Here is a 17868-nt window from a genome sequence, read left to right as displayed (position 1 = left end):
GTAAACACATTTTTAGAGAAATACATGTTTTGTGCGTATGGATAATTTCTGAGATCTTTTATTTCAGCTTATGAAATATGGGACCCAACACTTTACATGTTGCGTTTATATTTTTGTTCAGTATAGAATGAGAGCCCCRAGAGAGGTGGAGGCTAATCACTGCGTGTTGAAAGCCATTCTGAGAGCACAAATGAAAAACATTACATCACAAAGAAACTGGCTCTAAATCACCAAGCCTATCGAGAGTTAAGAAAAGTGGGGATGTTCATTGGGAAAGGTAAGTCAGATCAGAGAAGGGAACACACAGAACAGGGAAACACAGTGAATTGAGATAAGCATCAAAACAGAGGTTTGAATCCGTCCCCTTTGTTCCAGTTAACAGGTGGTGACTGTCTAGCCCGGCTATGATGGAACACTGAGTTCTACTAACTGAGCCTCTAGTGTTGCTATCTAGAATTTTTGCTCGAWTAACCCCTTTTTATGGCACCGTATAACCAGATTTGATTTTTTAAATATACTTTAATGCTCATCTAGGGACAAGCACTGGAAATGAGTGTGGGTTAAAGTGTGTGACTGTTGTGTATTCAATGTGTCAATGGTGTCATTGTATCTGTCTTTATTCAAAATAACATTTTAAATTTAAATGACATTTCAAAATGGCTTCTTCAGTTTGATCAAAATGTTCAACTCTGACACAGAAAGCGGGGATTGGCCTAGGCCCTAGACAGATGAGGAAGGGACGCTGTTGAGGTTACCATAGAGATAACAGGAGGGGGAAGCAGAGAGGAACTGAAAAACACCTGGTGTTTCCTTGAGAGGGGAAAAACAAGGTGCCCAGGGCAATAGCTCAGAGCAAGACAAATACCCCAGGCCCTTGTAAGACTGATTATAGGTGACCCATGTGTGCGGTTTAAATTACAAGAGTGCTTAATGATACTACGCACCCTCTTAATAATAAAGTTGTTTTTGTATTGCCAAGGCCAATCCTAAACAGTTCAAAAATATTAACGTTCATCTAACTCACAGAGTAAATATGTAATATGAATCCTGAAGATTTACTTTATTGAAACCTCAAACCTGATACGGTTTGTGTTTGAAGTATATCGTCACCGCGAGTTATACAGACTTTTTTACAAGTCTCATTATTCTCCTTCCGATGCATATTGTGGCTTGTAATCCGTCAGTGTTGTAGATTAAGACATTGCATTTTCCACTCCTGAACTTTACAGCGCTCTGACCTTTTCCATGTCCACGACAGTGCAGCGCACGAAGTGAAGAGGATACAATGTTTTGGCGACCTCCTTTCAGAATCACATCAGAATCACATTCCAATTCAAATCCGAGGAAGTTTTTTTTGTTTTTGTGCAATAAGCATGGGGAAACGGAAGCTTTTACAACAATCTAAGCTGTAACACATTCATAGACATGATTTAAGAAAACAGAACTGTAGAACTTAAAGTAGATCCCAACTTCCCACTCTTTTTTATTATCCTGCCCCTGCTCCCAAACAAATCAATCAAGCCTCCTCCAAGACCCTTTCTGCTATAAGATGGCGTCACAAAATGTAGTTTTTCCCGATATCCACGGTAACGGGGGTGATACCAACCCACCCCCTTGACCAGACCCGGTGAGGGGAGCACCTTTTCTTTTCTTGGGCATTGTTCCCTTCACTTGAATGGATTGCCTCTAATTCATCTCAGCATGARAAATGGCATACAAAGGCCAAGGAAGAGCAAGGGTCTTGGGATTAGACCAACGCAGGCAGAGTTGCAAAAGCCTTTACATGTAGCCTCGTAGGTTGAGGGGTCACAGAGCAACTAGTTGACTTCCGAACATCCACAAYAACATTGGAATTGCTTTTGAAGAAGTTGTCATTTTCACTCTTGTTTTAAGACGATTGGGTAAACTGCAACATGCAACATTGTTGCCAAATGCAAACATACTGTACTGTATGTATACAGCAATGAATGTGTTTTCAGAGAGATTGGGCAGGTGTTTTAGTGGAAGAAATATAGTTGTTTTTGTATGGTAATACTATTTTCACACAACACAATACCTTAAATCTTAGATGGGCTCATGTAGTTTAGTAGACTTTACACAGTTTACAATAAATTCAAGGCAAGCCAACAAAATCCATTGATGGCATTTGGCAAACTTACATGATCAATTGGTGGCAAAGCTGAATCAATTAGAACGTTGAATAATCACTGTTTATTGTATTCAATTAAGGACATGTGAATTAATTGTGTCATGTTAAAGCCAAATACAAGCATATTGATTATTTTAACATATAGATATTTGGCAAAAATGTAACCACTTGTATTATTTTCTGACAACAAATAAATTAATATACAATATGGTATGCTCACACATGACATGAAATGTGCATTGTTAGCAAAGATACTAAGCTACAATATCTATATCCTGTGACATGTCCTATCCATAGAATTAGGAATCAGTGTTGGATGGAATGGCCTATGCTGTACCTTTCACATAGTAGGCTACAACATGTTGTAAAATAACCCTAAAAACGAAGGAACGAATTTAGGCTGGCAAGTACATGAAGGCTAAAACAACCTTACGCGCAGACATCTATACAAAGAGCGAATAAACTGTACRTAAGAATAACTGTTTAGAAGCACTGACGTGCATGATGTCATTTCACACATCTTCACAGTTGCAGTGAGTTRCCTACTTAATTGCAGACTAAAAAAGCAAACAATTTACTGATGAATCACTTACCGAGAGAGAGAGGAGGGTAAAATGCATACTAGGTCATCTGCACGGATAACGTTTCAGGTAGTTAGGTGTACTTTTCAGAGACAGAAAAYATGTGTATTGTTATTATTTGGTTGTTAGAGCAGCGACCGTTTCCTCTGTTCGTTGCGGCTGCGTTGAGGGACGAGAATCTATTGAAGGGCGGCAGAGACGACAGCAGCAGCAGCCACCGGGCAGCAAAGCCAACGCATGCACAATCTCAAACGTGATTGGCTCAGGTACACGCGGTGTGTCCACCCGTATCTTGCTCTGTGAGGCTCGCGACACACACCGCCGGTGAGAAATGTTATTACAATTTGGTGCAACGCGTCTTGTTGCGGTTATTGATGTCTTATTACAATGTAATAAGCATATGTTGAACGGCAACATTTTGACACCATATTTGTTACCTATACACTTTCGTTTTCCAAACTACGTATATGTAGTTTGCAAACAGGCCTCTGCAATTGTATTAGTCAGCTTTTCTTGAATAATTGTTTTTTTTCGCTACCTGTGGGCAAACATATTATAGGTTAGCTACTGATGTCTTTGAAGGTGACTATTTTGGTGGAGGYCACGAAGATGAAGGGAGTGCCTGGAGACTGGAGAGGAAGAGAGAGGACCTGAAGAGAAAGAGGATGGTGAGTAAGATAGTAGAGAATAGTACAGAAAGGTGACAGATGCTTGGGAGCATTTAAGGTCAGGGGTAGAACATTTCTAGAACTATTAATCGTTCAATCATGACCCTGACCCCTTGTAATGGGGAATATTTAAGATGAATAAAGTTGTTATTCAGTTTAGAGGGATTAACACAMTGCYTAGCATATTTATATGTTTTCTCTTTCTATAATACACATGATTTCCAGTRTTCTGGTTGTGCAAGGTATGGGTTGATGTTCTTGATGCTGTATGTTATGGATTAAACTCATACTGTATCTGTTGATAGTGATTGACTCCAGACTGGTGTTTGAAGGACCAAGGACACTGATTTTTGTTGTATTCTGTGAAACACTGTGTGATTCTGTAGCAGCTGACAAAGTTGTTTTGACTTCCTACAAGCCTCCCAGGCTGTTGTTTATAGGACATTTGGTGCTATGTAATTAGGATTTAAGGGCCTTCTCTGCTAAGGCCAAACTAGACATTTTCTCTGCTTCTGTGCTGGGGGTGTCTCCCTGTTGCAACCTGTAATTAAAGATGATGATTCTGATTGATTTGACAGCTCTCCTTTCTGTTCACCTGGACATTTCCATTAGACCCCTCACCTTTGACCCGAAGATGAACCCTATCTCCCCTACTGTATGTCCTGTTTTTTTTTTTGCTTCCCAATGACTATGGGCTGTCACTGGACCTCTGTTTGGTCCCTAAGGGTAAGCCACCTTGAAGGCTGGACCCCCAATTTTAAGTTCACAGGCAAAAGGTAGGCTACCCCATACATCCAATTATAATTATATATATATATAGAGAGGAGAGAGAGAGAGAGAGAGAGAGAGAGAGAGAGAGAGAGAGAGGAGAGAGGAGAGAGCGAGAGAGAGAGAGAGAGAGAGAGAGAGAAGAAAAAAAGAGATCAAAACTGATAGGAAGCAGGTAAAGGTTGGTTATACTGTATTTGGGACTGGGTTTCCCAGACACAGATTAAGCCTTGTCCAGGACAAAAAAGCATTGAGAGTTTAATAGTTGAGGACGTAAYCTGTGTCCGGGAAACCAGCCTTATATGTTTTATTAAAGTGCCACAGTCTTTGCTGCAAAGGAGCTGCTATGCGATGGTGAACAACATTTACACTTATTTGCTACTTCAAGATGAATGTCATGCAACGCTACAGATCCCATATCTAACGGCACTGACCAGCCCATAGTCTTAAAGCCCTAAATGCTGAATTATTGACGTGATAGTAAGCTTTCTGCTTATACTGTAACCATCTTAGATCAAATGAACTGCTACTACAGTATAAGGCGCTACAATTTCAGACCTGATTTTCCCATATGAAAAATGTATCAGCTCTTACAAAAATGTCCATGGATTATAATTGACATTTACTGTTGCTGCGGGATTGTTTTCCTGCTGTAGCAAACTGGCTCAAATCTTCATATCCGCCATATTTTAAATCATATGGCTATTACATTTTTTTTCCGCAGTGATAGACAATTTTCCCAGTCTCATAGCCTAGACAGAGGTTGATAAATAAATTAGAACCTACTGTCAAGGAGATTAATTAATAAACACATTAACTAGTTCTCAGTCCTTCCATRCAAGGACCCATTTCTAAATGAAATACATCCACTCTCCTCCCTCTTCCCTCAAGCTATATGTCTCTTGCTGAGGTGGCGGCTCAACTAGTTTGAGGATGAGCATATTATAATTTTACTCAACTAGAGATTTGGAACAATTATGTAAAGTGGAGAAGATGCATAAACTTGAATTGTCCTGAGACAGAACTGGATGACATTGTTATATGCATTAGTTGATGAAAAGTGTACCTGTAGCGGATTTCTTAATTCAATTAMCCTKAGAAATTCGGCACACGTGTTGAAGAAGTGATTTGCAACAAGTATACACAGGGATCTACAGTATACCTGGTACAAAAGTAATAAAAAAACTCACTGATTAGTTWAAAAAAAATGTTTTAACCTTTACTCAGTGCAATTTAAAAAAAATCTAGACTTAGCAAACATAAATCAAAGGTGACCATAAAACACCTGATACACATCAGCWGCTGGTGGTGTTAGTCTTAATGACAAATACCAATCAATTGCTATGACACCCTCTGGGAGGCAGACGTTTTGTGAGTGTGCTGTGTAATTGCTAAGTGAACCTTTTGCTAAATGGGCCTTTGACCCATGTGTTATAGCGGCACAAAATGTCAACACATACGTACACACACACATAATGTCGATTTAAAAAGTTGAAGTTTGATCCTACCGTTCACATAAGTCCCCCATAAAGACTTGGGGACACTTAGCCTAGCCATCAGGACAATGCGGTACTGGACGCTATGCTAATWCACTAATGCGCCTGGCTAGGCTGATGACTGGTGGCTGTTGTGTAAATGGCTAATCCGATCGGTTTCCACATGCTTATTTGGGGCACATAAACCATTTAGAGCCCTTCCAGAATTCACCACTCTCTCAAGAGAGGGCCGTGTGGCCTGGGGTGWYAGAGAGGGAAAGGGTGGGGGGGGGCGCCACTTTGTCACCCTCACTGTAGTGACAGATGTGTTGTTGGTGTCAAGGTTTTATGGTTACTGTTATTGGTGTTTAGTCCTGGGATGAGCTAGTATACGTGTTTGCGTCACACCTCGAGGCACACTTATGACTTCATGCTGGTGTTTAACATGCCAAACAGTTACACAGAATGGATCATTCTATAATTACAGTAACATATCATCCAGGCAAAAAAAGAACATATGCCATACAGACAGTCTATGCTTATGAATAATAGATCCRGTGAGTGAGCACTTAACACTGTTAATGTCTGATGACCACAAAAGGACTGTTTAAAACTGATAGGCTTTGACTTTCTGAAATTGTACAATCAAAAAAAGGACAAACTATAGAATCTGAGGATTGAAATAGTTAAACTGACCAGGAGYGAGAAAAGTTGAATTGCTGACAAATTGCAGAGCGACAGCAAATAATTAAGCACAAATCAGTTCCACAAGCACTTGCTTTTACTTTTGTAATGGCTTTGAGAAGACCGTCGTTAAACTTCACAACCATTCTGTTTTTTAACGAATCAGTTAGATCCTGTGACGCTTCAGACCTTTGGGTGTTGCAGGTAGGTGATTCTAAAATAAAACGCTTTCCACTTGGAAAAGCCTCAATTCAAAAGTGGAATTGGAATTGTTAAAAAAGAACAAATATTCCACTCAGTTTTAAGATGTGCTTTAGTTATATAGAAGATGCTTCCTTAATGAATTATTACCTTTATCAATAGAAAACAAGCTACGCCAATGTGCATTTGAGGTTCTTAAGAAAGGTGACACCAGAAAATGATTTCTTTATTTATATACTGTAGCTAAGYCTTCTCAATACCWGCCCCTGGTRGCWGCACCACATGAAGCTAAATCATCCAAATGTACACACACAAATCATACAAAGGCACCAAATGCAAAGACATTGTGAAAATATAAAATKCCTGCGCTCGATTATTGCAAACAWACAAAAACACCAAAAKGAGCCATTTATGAAGAAAACATTTTATTATTTTTTMCCCCAAAAGACATTGCACAACATTCAGAAACCTGTTTTTGAACTCAAMACCTGTTAAATCAGCATGAGAAAAATGCCCCATGGCTTCATTCATATACCCTATAATATATCTAAGGTAAAAGAGGAAATWACAAATATATATATTTATCTATGCTTACATCATGTCATTGAACAACAGATTGATGTACAATACACACATGCTGTTGTACAGCAGGAACAGTACTGTAGGTACAAGTAGAAGACAGGAACCCCAGTGGGCAAAAGTGGTTGCAATAACGTCATTATGATGTCTTTTGTGAACATTATGGTCAGGTTCTAAAGGGAAGGTGTTTAGATATAATTTGACCAGATAACCAAAATATGGCGTCATGAAAAAGAGGTCTTCACCTGGTTGTCATCTGGCTATCTAACATTTCAACAACCAGAATATGAGGTCATTATGAAATCCCATGCCATATTTTGCCCGCAGGGACGAGACAGCTGGCTAGAATAACTGTGGTCCTTTCGAAGGAAATAACTATAGTATTCAGAAAATAACTATTCAAAAGGTTACAAGCTTAGGAAAAGGATGCTGGTCTTTCCTATGTACAAAACATTTTTCAAGTCCACTTTCATTTAGGTTTCATCTCATATACACAGTTCACACACAAGTGTTTTTTGTTGTTGTCTCATAGTACATAAATGTGCGATATTATATACTTGAGAGGAGGATAACGTTTTAAAAAAAGTGACTGCAATTGGAAAGTCAAGGGAATCACCCTATTTCACTATAACTAGCATAGAGATTGTCGTTGTACAATGCCAAGAGTGAACTTCTGATTCCAAAATGCAAACATTTATGTTCTCGTTTAGCATATAGGTTAGTTTTAAAGCAGATAAGTCTCATTCTTTAATTAGCAGCTAAATCGCTAGCTGTTTACTCGTATTTACCCCGCTTCTCAAATGCGGCAAAAAGGATTCTACTCACACGGYGAGGTAATAGTGAAATAGGACAATTGAGTGGTTTATGTTGGTTTGGAGTGTATGTAATGTAGGTATGTTTGGTCCATTMTTTATCCATCTACTGCTATGTGGTCCTGAAGCTGGCAGTGTGAGGGGTCTGTGTTTAGCTGAAACACCAGACAGAGCGAGAGAGTTGTACAGACATAAAACAAGGCACATCAAGTTCACGTGGTAAGGCTGGTCCTTCAATTTCTCTGGAATTACAAAAAAWTTCWATTYAATAATTAATATTGTCCATCATATACCCATGATTAAAGTCAAATACAAACACAAATGGTTAACACTACTTGAACATCATTACTGCAACATAATAGCACCGTAAACATGACATTGACGCGCGTTATAAAATGCTCAGCGGCGCTATTCATTACAGTACAATGACAAACAGTGAAAACCAACCATCTAATCTACTGTATCGAATTCCAAGGTGGCGGTAATCCATTTCCTACAGTCATACACTGGGTATAACAGGTGTCACATCAAGCTTATGATACATCATGTAAATGTAATGATGCCTATCATTAGTGTTACTTCATCAATGGGTGGCCAGACTTTTACAAAAAGTGGAGATAAATTATCCAACTGGATGCAGAGCCAAATAGAMGACGGCCATTTTATTCCAAAATGTCTCTGCGGTATCGATCTACAACATTAATAAGCTGGAGTAAAAAGTCCATACACTTTTCAAAATGTATTTAACATCTCCGTGCTTCTCACTAGATTTGTCAAATCAACCCCAAAAAGTGAATTTCCMATGATTCGAAAAGAACTGCAACAGTTCCAAGTAAAAAAGAAGGGAACGAGAGAAAAAGAGAGATTGCCACTTCACGATTAGAACAAAGKTCAATGGATTTCCTTGTACAGGAAGAACAAGAGCATAGTAGAAAACAGAACTTACAGTTTATCAACCAAGAGATTGACAAATATTTTTGTTTTTTAATTAATTCTTTGTCTTAGTGTTGCTTTGCCTAAAAACCTTTTACAATCCTGAAGAAAAGTGGGAGGAACAGAGGCAGACAGGGAGCGGAGAGCGTTTCCCGTTTCACAATAATTCTGGAGCCTCTCCAGACCAAACCACAGTGGATTTTTTGGGAGGGGTGGGTCGGTTGATTAGTGCTCCTCCAGCCAAGATGGTGTATCCCCGCCRGGCATTTTCAACTTGATGTGGAACTGCTTGAGCGTCTGATCCAGCTGCTGCTGGTTTCCTGCATAGTATGCCGCGATGGCATTGTGGAAGAGGATCAGCTGGTTGTGCAACACTTTCACCTGGGAAAGGGGTCGGAAGGAGGAGAAAGAACAGAAAGAGGACATGAGCACTCACACCAGAGTAAACAAACACATACTCGCATTTAATGCCTGTTGAAGAACTGTGTAATGGACAGGTTTGTTTTGATTCAGCAAATATCCCAGCAGTCTTTTCAAACAGCAACACAGGTCAGTTTTARATTTGGCCAACCTGGTCTCAGAGCATTTTGTATTATTCTGTACGTAAATCAGAGACACTCCATTTAATATGACATGTCACRTACGGTATGTATTAATTTGTGGCTGTCCATTACCCATTTCGTTTGATATGTTACGCATTACAATTTTCGTTTTTACCTTAAGTAACCATACCAAACGTAATATATCTTACAATTTGAGTGTCCCGGATTTGATTTTACTATGTTAGGTCTAGTCAATGAGACCAGGCTGACTTGGCAGTAATGATGAATATTTTTCTGAAAATGTATCAAGTTTTAATAGCGGGAATAATTCATATTTATTCAGAGAATCCCAGGAAAWACTGCAAAAATTGAAGGTGCACATTTAAAACCAAGATATGGTCACTGTGCCAGGGTTCTCCCTAAATAAGAGGGGCTCTGCTACGCCACYACGTAAGAGCATGCGCAGACCAGCTGGCTGGTGTGTTTACGGACATATTCAATCAATCCTTATCCCAGTCTGCTGTGCAACTGGGTACTGGACTTCCTGACGGGCCGCCCCCAGGTGGTGAGGGTAGGTAACAACATCTCCACTCCGCTGATCCTCAACACTGGGGCCCCACAAGAGTGCGTTCTGAGCCCTCTCCTGTTCCTCCACGACTGCGTGGCCATGCACGCCTCCAACTCAATCATCAAGTTTGCAGACGACACTACAGTGGTAGGCTTGATTACCAACAACGACGAGACGGCCTACAGGGAGGAGGTGAGAGCCCTCGGAGTCAGGAAAATAACCTCTCACTCAACGTCAACAAAACAAAGGAGATGATCGTGGACTTCAGGAAACAGCAGAGGGAGCACCCCCCCTATCCACATCGACGGGACAGTAGTGGAGAAGGTGGAAAGTTTTCAGTTCCTCGGCGTACACATCACGGACAAAATGAAATGGTCCACCCACACAGACAGCGTGGTGAAGAAGGCGCAACAGCGCCTCTTCAACCTCAGGAGGCTGAAGAAATTCRGCTTGTCACCAAAAGCACTCACAAACTWTTACAGATGCACAATCGAGAGCATCCTGTYGGGCTGTATCACCGCCTGGTACGGCAACTGCTCCGCCCACAACCGTAAGGCTCTCCAGAGGGTAGTGAGGTCTGCACAACGCATCACCGGGGGCAAACTACCTGCCCTCCAGGACACCTACACCACCCGATGTCACAGGAAGGCCATAAAGATCATCAAGGACAACAACCACCCGAGCCACTGCCTGTTCACCCCGCTATCATCCAGAAGGCGAGGTCAGTACAGGTGCATCAAATCAGGGACCAAGAGACTAAAAAACAGCTTCTATCTCAAGGCCATCAGACTGTTAAACAGCCACCACTAACATTGAGTGGCTGCTGCCAACATACTGACTCAACTCGAGCCACTTTAACAATGTAAAAATTGATGGAGAAATGTATCACTAGCCAATTTAAACAATGCCACTTCATATAATGTTTACATACCCTACATTACTCATCTCATATGTATATACTGTACTCGATACCATCTACTGCATCTTGCCTATACCGTTCTGTACCAGTCATTCATTCATATATTCTTATGTACATATTCTTCATTCCTTTACACTTGTGTGTATACGGTAGTTGTTGTGAAATTGATAGGTTAGATTACTCGTTGGTTATTACTGCATTGTCGGAACTAGAAGCACAAGCATTTCGCTACACTCGCATTAACATCTGCTAACCATGTGTATGTGACAAATCTGTTTTAAGAATATCCATATCTACTCTCATATTGTTTGTTGATCACACATTCTCAACCGAAGCTTTCATATAGTCAGCAAGCACAAGACAGCGCAGAGAAGCGGAGGAAATGTTATAGCGGTATTTTGACACACAGTGAAGAGACGTGCTTTGACAATACAACCTATGAATTACAGAATAAAGTTAGGAATTTTCATGCGAGACAGGAGTCAGGATTTTGGTTTCAGTGGGAATGAATAGGAAAATAGCCTAGGCTCTAGGTGAAAATATAATTCCCCGTCATGCCTCTCTGAATTGTTAGCAGACTTAATGTCGTAAATTGGGCATAGGCCTATAACATTTGTGACTGTCTGAAGATTCACAATGACAGCTCAAAGCAGCACTCATTTYATAGGCTATACTTGTGTTTATTAACTGCATTCGGGTTGCATGTGCGGTCCAGCAGTGTCAATTAGGCATGTGCTTTGAATTTATGATGACTTTGTGTSAAAAAATACGCCAGGCTAAAGAAAGCTTCCATGCGACAACCTGCTTGGATAATGTGATATTTGATTTTTTGCTAATCTGCCGATGCGCATGTCGTGTATTTTAAGGAATTACATTAGTGCCACATTGGGGGAAAAATATTGTAATTTCCTAGGTTATTATTTCGGGAAATGTGAAGTGTTCCCGAGACAGTCCCGGGATCCTGGTTACCCATGTTAATCCCTAGTTGACAGCAAAGGTTCCAAGACAATTACATCCTAGTAAGGACGCAAAATCTGCTCACATGTCTTCTGTACTAGCCCTTGATGCTGAAAAAAAAGACTAAGAATACTCATGTCTCCTGAAAATGRCAGCAAAAACTAGCTTCTGAAGTACCTTATTCTCTTCCAGGAATTTGAGCTTGACGGAGACGTCGTTGCGCATCTTCTCGTACTTCTCGCGGTGGATCTGGAACTGTTGCTGGGAGTGTTCTATCTTGGGCAGCGTGGTGGCATCCCGCAGGCCCAGGTTCAATTCCTCCAGGTCTGTGCGGTACGCGTCGAACTCAACCCTACAGGTGGTGTCAAAAAACAGACGAAGGTCAACTACATACTCTTTTTTTTCACTTGCCAACGGTCAACGTTTTTCCAGACAACGAGGAGTTGGTTATACAACACAAACAGATCTGGGACCAAGCTAGGGGTAGTAACACGACCAACAGTCAAACAAAATCCTACAAAACATTGATGAAACCTCCCCAAATCACTAACTTGGACATAGCAATTTCCTAAACTGCCTAGGAATAACGTATGCTGTCAAAATGTTCAAAAAGAGGATGCAAGTCAGTCAACGAGTAACAGTAAACCAATTTAAACTAATATTCTCATATTACCTGGCAATTTCATACTGTTTGATGTTAATCATAGTGTCCTCAATTGTTTTGTCCACCAGTGTGTTCACACTCGCAATGAAGAAGTTGATTGCTCCCAGTAGGCTCTCCCCATTTTTGGACAAAAGTTTGAGAGTGTCAGCATTGTAGCCAAACTCCTCCTGAAAGACAAGATTGCATCACACACGTTAGACAATTCAATAAGATATCAACTATCATAGAGCAATTGTATTATCTGAGCAAGCATAGTATYGTTGAATATGATCAAAATACTAATTCCCTAAAATGAAGCATTTCCTAAAGAGATTAATGGATATTGAGTGAACCCTCAATCAAATAAAATTGTATTTGCCACATGCGCCGAATACAACAGGTGTAGACCATACAGTGAAATGCTTACTTACAAGCCCTTAACCAACAATGCAGTTAAGAAAACAAATTTAACAAGTAACAAATAAAAGTAACATAATTAAAGAGCAGCTGTAAAATAACAATAACGAGGCTATATACAGGGGGTATTGGTACAGTATCAATGTGCGGGGGCACCGGTTAGTCGAGGTAATATATGCATGTGGGTAGAGTAATTAAAGTGACTTACGCCATAGATAATAACACAGAGTAGCAGCAGCGTAAAGGGGGGGGGGGGAGCAATGCAAATAGTCTGGGTAGCCACTTTATTAGATGTTCAGCGTTATGGCTTGGGGGTAGAAGCCTTTTGGACCTAGACTTGGCACTCCGGTACCGCTTGCCATGCAGTAGCAGAGAGAACATTCTATGACTAGGGTGGCTAGAGTCTTTGACAATTTTTAGGGCCTTCCTCTGACACCGCCTGGTATAGAGGACCTGGATGGCAGGAAGTTTGGCCAGTGATGTACTGGCCATACACACTACCCTCTGTAGTGCCTTACGGTCAGAGACCGAGCAGTTGCCATACCAGGCAGTGATGGAACCAGTCAGGATGCTCTCAATGGTGCAGCTGTAGACCTTTTGAGGATCTAAGGACCCTTGCTAAATCTTTTCAGTCTCCTGAGGGAGAATAGGTTTTGTTGTGCCCTCGTCATGACTGTCTTGGTGTGCTTGGACCATGTTAGTTTGTTGGTAATGTGGTTACTACTCTCTTCACAGGACAGTGCAAACTGTCTCTAACCTGAATAGAAAGGAGTGGGAGGCCCCGGTGCACATTATTGTCCAGTCTGAGATATGGTTTTTACTTTGCAACTTGCCTAGAAGGCCAGCATCCCAGAGTCGCCTCTTCACTGTTGACGTTGAGATTGGTGTTTTGCGGGTACTATTTAAGAAGCTGCCAGTTGAGGACTGTGAGGCGTGTTTCTCAAACTAGCCACAAATGTACTTGTCCTCTTGCTCAGTTGTGAACCGGGGCCTCCCACTCTTTCTATTCTAGTTAGAGCCAGTTTGTGCTGTTCTGTGAAGGGAGTAGTACACAGTGTTGTACGCAGATCTTCAGTTTCTTGGCAATTTCTCGCATGAATAAGCCTTCATTTCTCAGAATAATAGACTGACGAGTTTCAGAAGAAAGGTCTTGTTTCTTGCCATTTTTGGCCTGTAATCGAACCCACCAGACTGATGCTCCAGATACTCAACTAGTCTAAAGAAGGCCAGTTTTATTGCTCTTTAAATCAGGAACACGTTTTCAGCTGTGCTAACATAATTGCAAAAAGGGTTTTCTAATGATCAATTAGCCTTTTAAAATGATTAAAACTTGGATTAGCTTACACAACGTGCCATTGGAACACAGGAGTGATGGTGGCTGATAATGAACCTCTGTACGCCTATGTAGATATTACATTAAAAATCTGCAATAGTCATTTACAACATTAAATGTCTACACTGTATTTCTGATCAATTTGATTTTTTATTTTAAAAATGGACATGGACATTTCTAGGTGACCAAACTTTTGAGTGTAGTGTACATTTAATCATTATAGAATTCCCTTCAAGGGTTTCCAATTGAGAGCTCATAGATCAAATAACAATTCAGACAGTCACATTTAACTTCCAACCATGAGTTGTGCTTTCTTAAAYCTAGAAACATGTTTATTTAAACCTTTCATACAAATGGAAGTCTTAACAAACCACAAACGTTTTGGCCTAAATGTCACAGCAAATAAACAATGACAGACTTACTCATTATACAACAGAAGGCTGTTAAATCTTAGATGAAACATGGCAGTGCTACCATCTTAAAAACAGAACATTGAAACACACACACACCTTTAATTTGGCAGCAGTTGGGGATGTGCATAAATCCCATTACAATAAAGAAAGATCATGAAGTTCAGGATCCACCCAGTTTACTGTTCACAATTGCCTTTAAATCTGACAAGGGTTTTAGGTTGCTATCATTTACGCATAAGCAAATACTTAAAAACATGTATTTCGATTAAATGTGCCGAATTAAACRGGTGTGGAATTTACCATGAAATGCTTGATAACAAGCCATTTCCCAACCATGCAAAGTTAAAAAGTAAGAAAAATGTGCACAAGAATAAGGAAATATTAACACAAAATAACAACAAGAAGACTATRTACAAGGAGTACCGGTACCGAGTCAATTTGCAGGGGTACGAGGTAGTTGAGGTAATGTGTACATGCAAGTAGGGATAAAAGTGACTAGGCAATCTGGATCAGGGGTTGGAACCAGTTCTGAATCTGGATCAGGGGTTGGAACCAGTTCTGGGAACATAACTGAGAACCGTAAAATAACTAAATGTTTGGGAGGCACAGAACCAGAACGAAAGTGATCTATACAGTTGCCGGGAACAGAAACGCTATTTTAAAAGCATGGAAACTGGTTAATAACCTTATTTTATATTCCGGGCATTTTTTCCCAGTCCCACAAAAAAAAAATGCAACAAAGCACCTATGAGTGACAGTGAGGGCTTTGCAAACTTATTATAGTGTCTGCCTGCCAGCTGAAAATCTTTGCCAGTGTGTGTAGGCTACCTCCCCTCCCTCCTGCATGCTCCTGCATGCTTCATGCAGTCTACTGTAGTTACAGGCGTGATTCAAAAATTAGGGAAGGGGATTTTCAAATTAGGGAACAATGGATTCACTTTTTCAATTCTGGTTAAGGATACTACCGATATCACGTTTCACATTGGATTTATTAACTACAAAAGTATTTTTTAAATTTAAATTCTGGTGCCACTCCACACACACTAGCTAGCTCTGGTCTAGCGCTTGAAAACTCTAGGCCACATGATGTGTAATGGAACTGAGAGTCATGATCAAGGGCTAGCTCTGGTCCAACGTTAGTTAAGCCAACTCTGAAGTTCAAAGACATTCAAACTTTCTTCAAAGACGCCGCTCCTTCGTATAGATATAATTATGTGGGTCTAATTCAGATCATGCATGTCATAACAACATGCCCATTGCTTCATGCCCAGCGCTCTCCTCGCCCTTCACTACACTTGTCTGTCCAAAGCATTTACATATCTTGCCCCCTCCATAGCAAGCTGCTCTATCCACTCGAAGTAATTTAATGTAAAAAAAAAAGACAATGATTTCAGAGGTTTAAAAAGGAACAGAAAGAAACTATATAAACCATTACTTTTTGGGGGTTCGAACCGGTTCATAACTTCATTTTGCTGGTTGGAACAGTGGAACAAAAGAAAACACAGTTCTGTTCGGGAACAAAACGATTGGGAAATCATTTTGGTTCCAACCCCTTGTCAGGATGGATAGATAAAACAGAGTAGCAGCAGTGTATGTGAAGAGTGTGGAAGTGTGTATTTGTGAGTGTAGCGTCAATATGCATGTAGGCGTGTTTTGTGTGTATGAGCGTATGCAGTGTGTGTGTGTGTGTGTTGGAGTGCCAGTGTAGTATGTGTGAGTGTGCATAGAGTCAGTTCAAGAGAGTCAGTGCAGGGGGGGGATTTTTTTTTTTTTTGTATTTCATACTATTTCAGTGTACATCAACGCATTTACTACAAATAATAAATAAATAAATAAAATGATGCATCATGTATGAAACAGCTAAGTCACATAATAGGTCTGGCTTTGCATTGAGCGGTCTGTCTTTTAAACCCTTTTTATATAGAGACAAATGAAACCAATTTATCAAAGGCTTTTAGTGCGTTTGAGAATTCAACACAAGTGAACCCACTCAGAATCAGCCGCACTGAGGCAACCTGATGCAGCTCAAGTAAAAAAAGAAAAGGGAGAAAATCACTGACTGATCTGACAGGTGAATGCAAAATAGTGGAAACCTATCCAGTTCTTTCACCTAGCTATCAGCTTTTCTTTTTTTGTCTTCCTCCTCAAGAAATGCTGGCGGGCATGACAGATCAGTCCCCCGTTTTGAACATGTAACTCCATTAGTTGCGGCTGAACAGTTTGTTTGTGTGTTTAACTCTGCTTGTAAACACGCTGGATGATTCAGAATCCACTGAAGAGCTTGTACGATTCATTGACGAGAGATACTTACGAACTCAAAGAAACATGTCGCTGGTTTCGGAGGATTCAAGCATTGTTAAGGACAACCAACAAAACAAACCAAAACCAGGTTGGCCAATAGGTATCAACGATGGAACCAAACCATCACCTAGTGATGGGCGAGTGGGGAGAGGTTTACTGATATGGATGTTGACTTGTTAAAATCCATCAATGAAAGGCTTGCCAAACTTGATATCTTGGATATATTACGAGAGGACATATATGCATTATGTGCTAGTCTAGAATTCAGCCAACATCAGATTGATGATCTAAGGAAAGAGAACACGGCGCTGAAAGGTACTGTAGACTCTATTCATAGCAAGGTGGAGGTGGTGCAAAGGGAGAACAAACAACTTAAAGAAACCTTGCTTGATGTACAGTGTCGATCAAWGCGGAACAATCTAATATTCTCAGGGATACTGGAGAATGACAACAGCAGAGGCTGTGAGGACAGTCCGAGACTTTATGTCAACTCAACTAAAACTGCCCACTGATGTTGTGCTTAATGCCACTTTCTCCAGAGTCCATAGAATAGGTAAGGCCTCTGGAAATAGGCCACGGGCCATTATTGCATGTTTTGACAAATTTAAGCAAAAGGAAATGACGAAGAACACGGGAAGAGAACTCAGAAACACTGATTTTGGGATGAATGATCACTTTCCCACCGAGATCAATGAAAGGAGAAAAAAACGATATCCCATCATGAAGGAAAAGCGTTGCCTGAATCAATGAGTCTCCATGGTGATGGATAAACTTTATATCAACGGGCAATTGTATCAGGACTCTAGAGTAAATCCCTGGCTATTTTAATTTAATGTTCAAATCTGAGTTTGTGTGTTGTAGTGTATCATGACAACTTCAACTATAACGAATACATGCTCTATTGATCTCCACTTGACAAGGAAAG

The 17868-nt window shown here is 40.4% G+C and overlaps 1 protein-coding gene across 3 annotated transcripts in view; it reads right to left on the bottom strand.

Moving 5' to 3' along the window:
* Window positions 1-8560: 8560 nt before the first annotated feature.
* The window catches only part of LOC112069913 (arfaptin-1), a 35867-nt gene continuing 26559 nt past the window's right edge, over window positions 8561-17868 (bottom strand). For all 3 annotated transcript variants that reach the window (XM_024137309.2, XM_070438769.1, XM_024137308.2), the window contains 3 exons: window positions 12510-12667; window positions 12014-12188; window positions 8561-9231 (listed from right to left, as the gene is read on the bottom strand). In XM_024137309.2, the coding sequence (XP_023993077.1) occupies window positions 9076-9231; window positions 12014-12188; window positions 12510-12667 (489 nt within the window). In that variant the 3' untranslated portion in view covers window positions 8561-9075. The remainder of the gene's footprint in view (window positions 9232-12013; window positions 12189-12509; window positions 12668-17868) is intronic.

The sequence above is a fragment of the Salvelinus sp. IW2-2015 genome, unplaced genomic scaffold (assembly GCF_002910315.2).
Source record: "Salvelinus sp. IW2-2015 unplaced genomic scaffold, ASM291031v2 Un_scaffold1150, whole genome shotgun sequence".
NCBI classification, from domain to species: Eukaryota; Metazoa; Chordata; class Actinopteri; order Salmoniformes; family Salmonidae; genus Salvelinus; species Salvelinus sp. IW2-2015.
The sequence above is the reverse complement of the archived record's forward strand: the minus strand, read 5'-3'. Positions and strand labels throughout refer to the sequence as shown.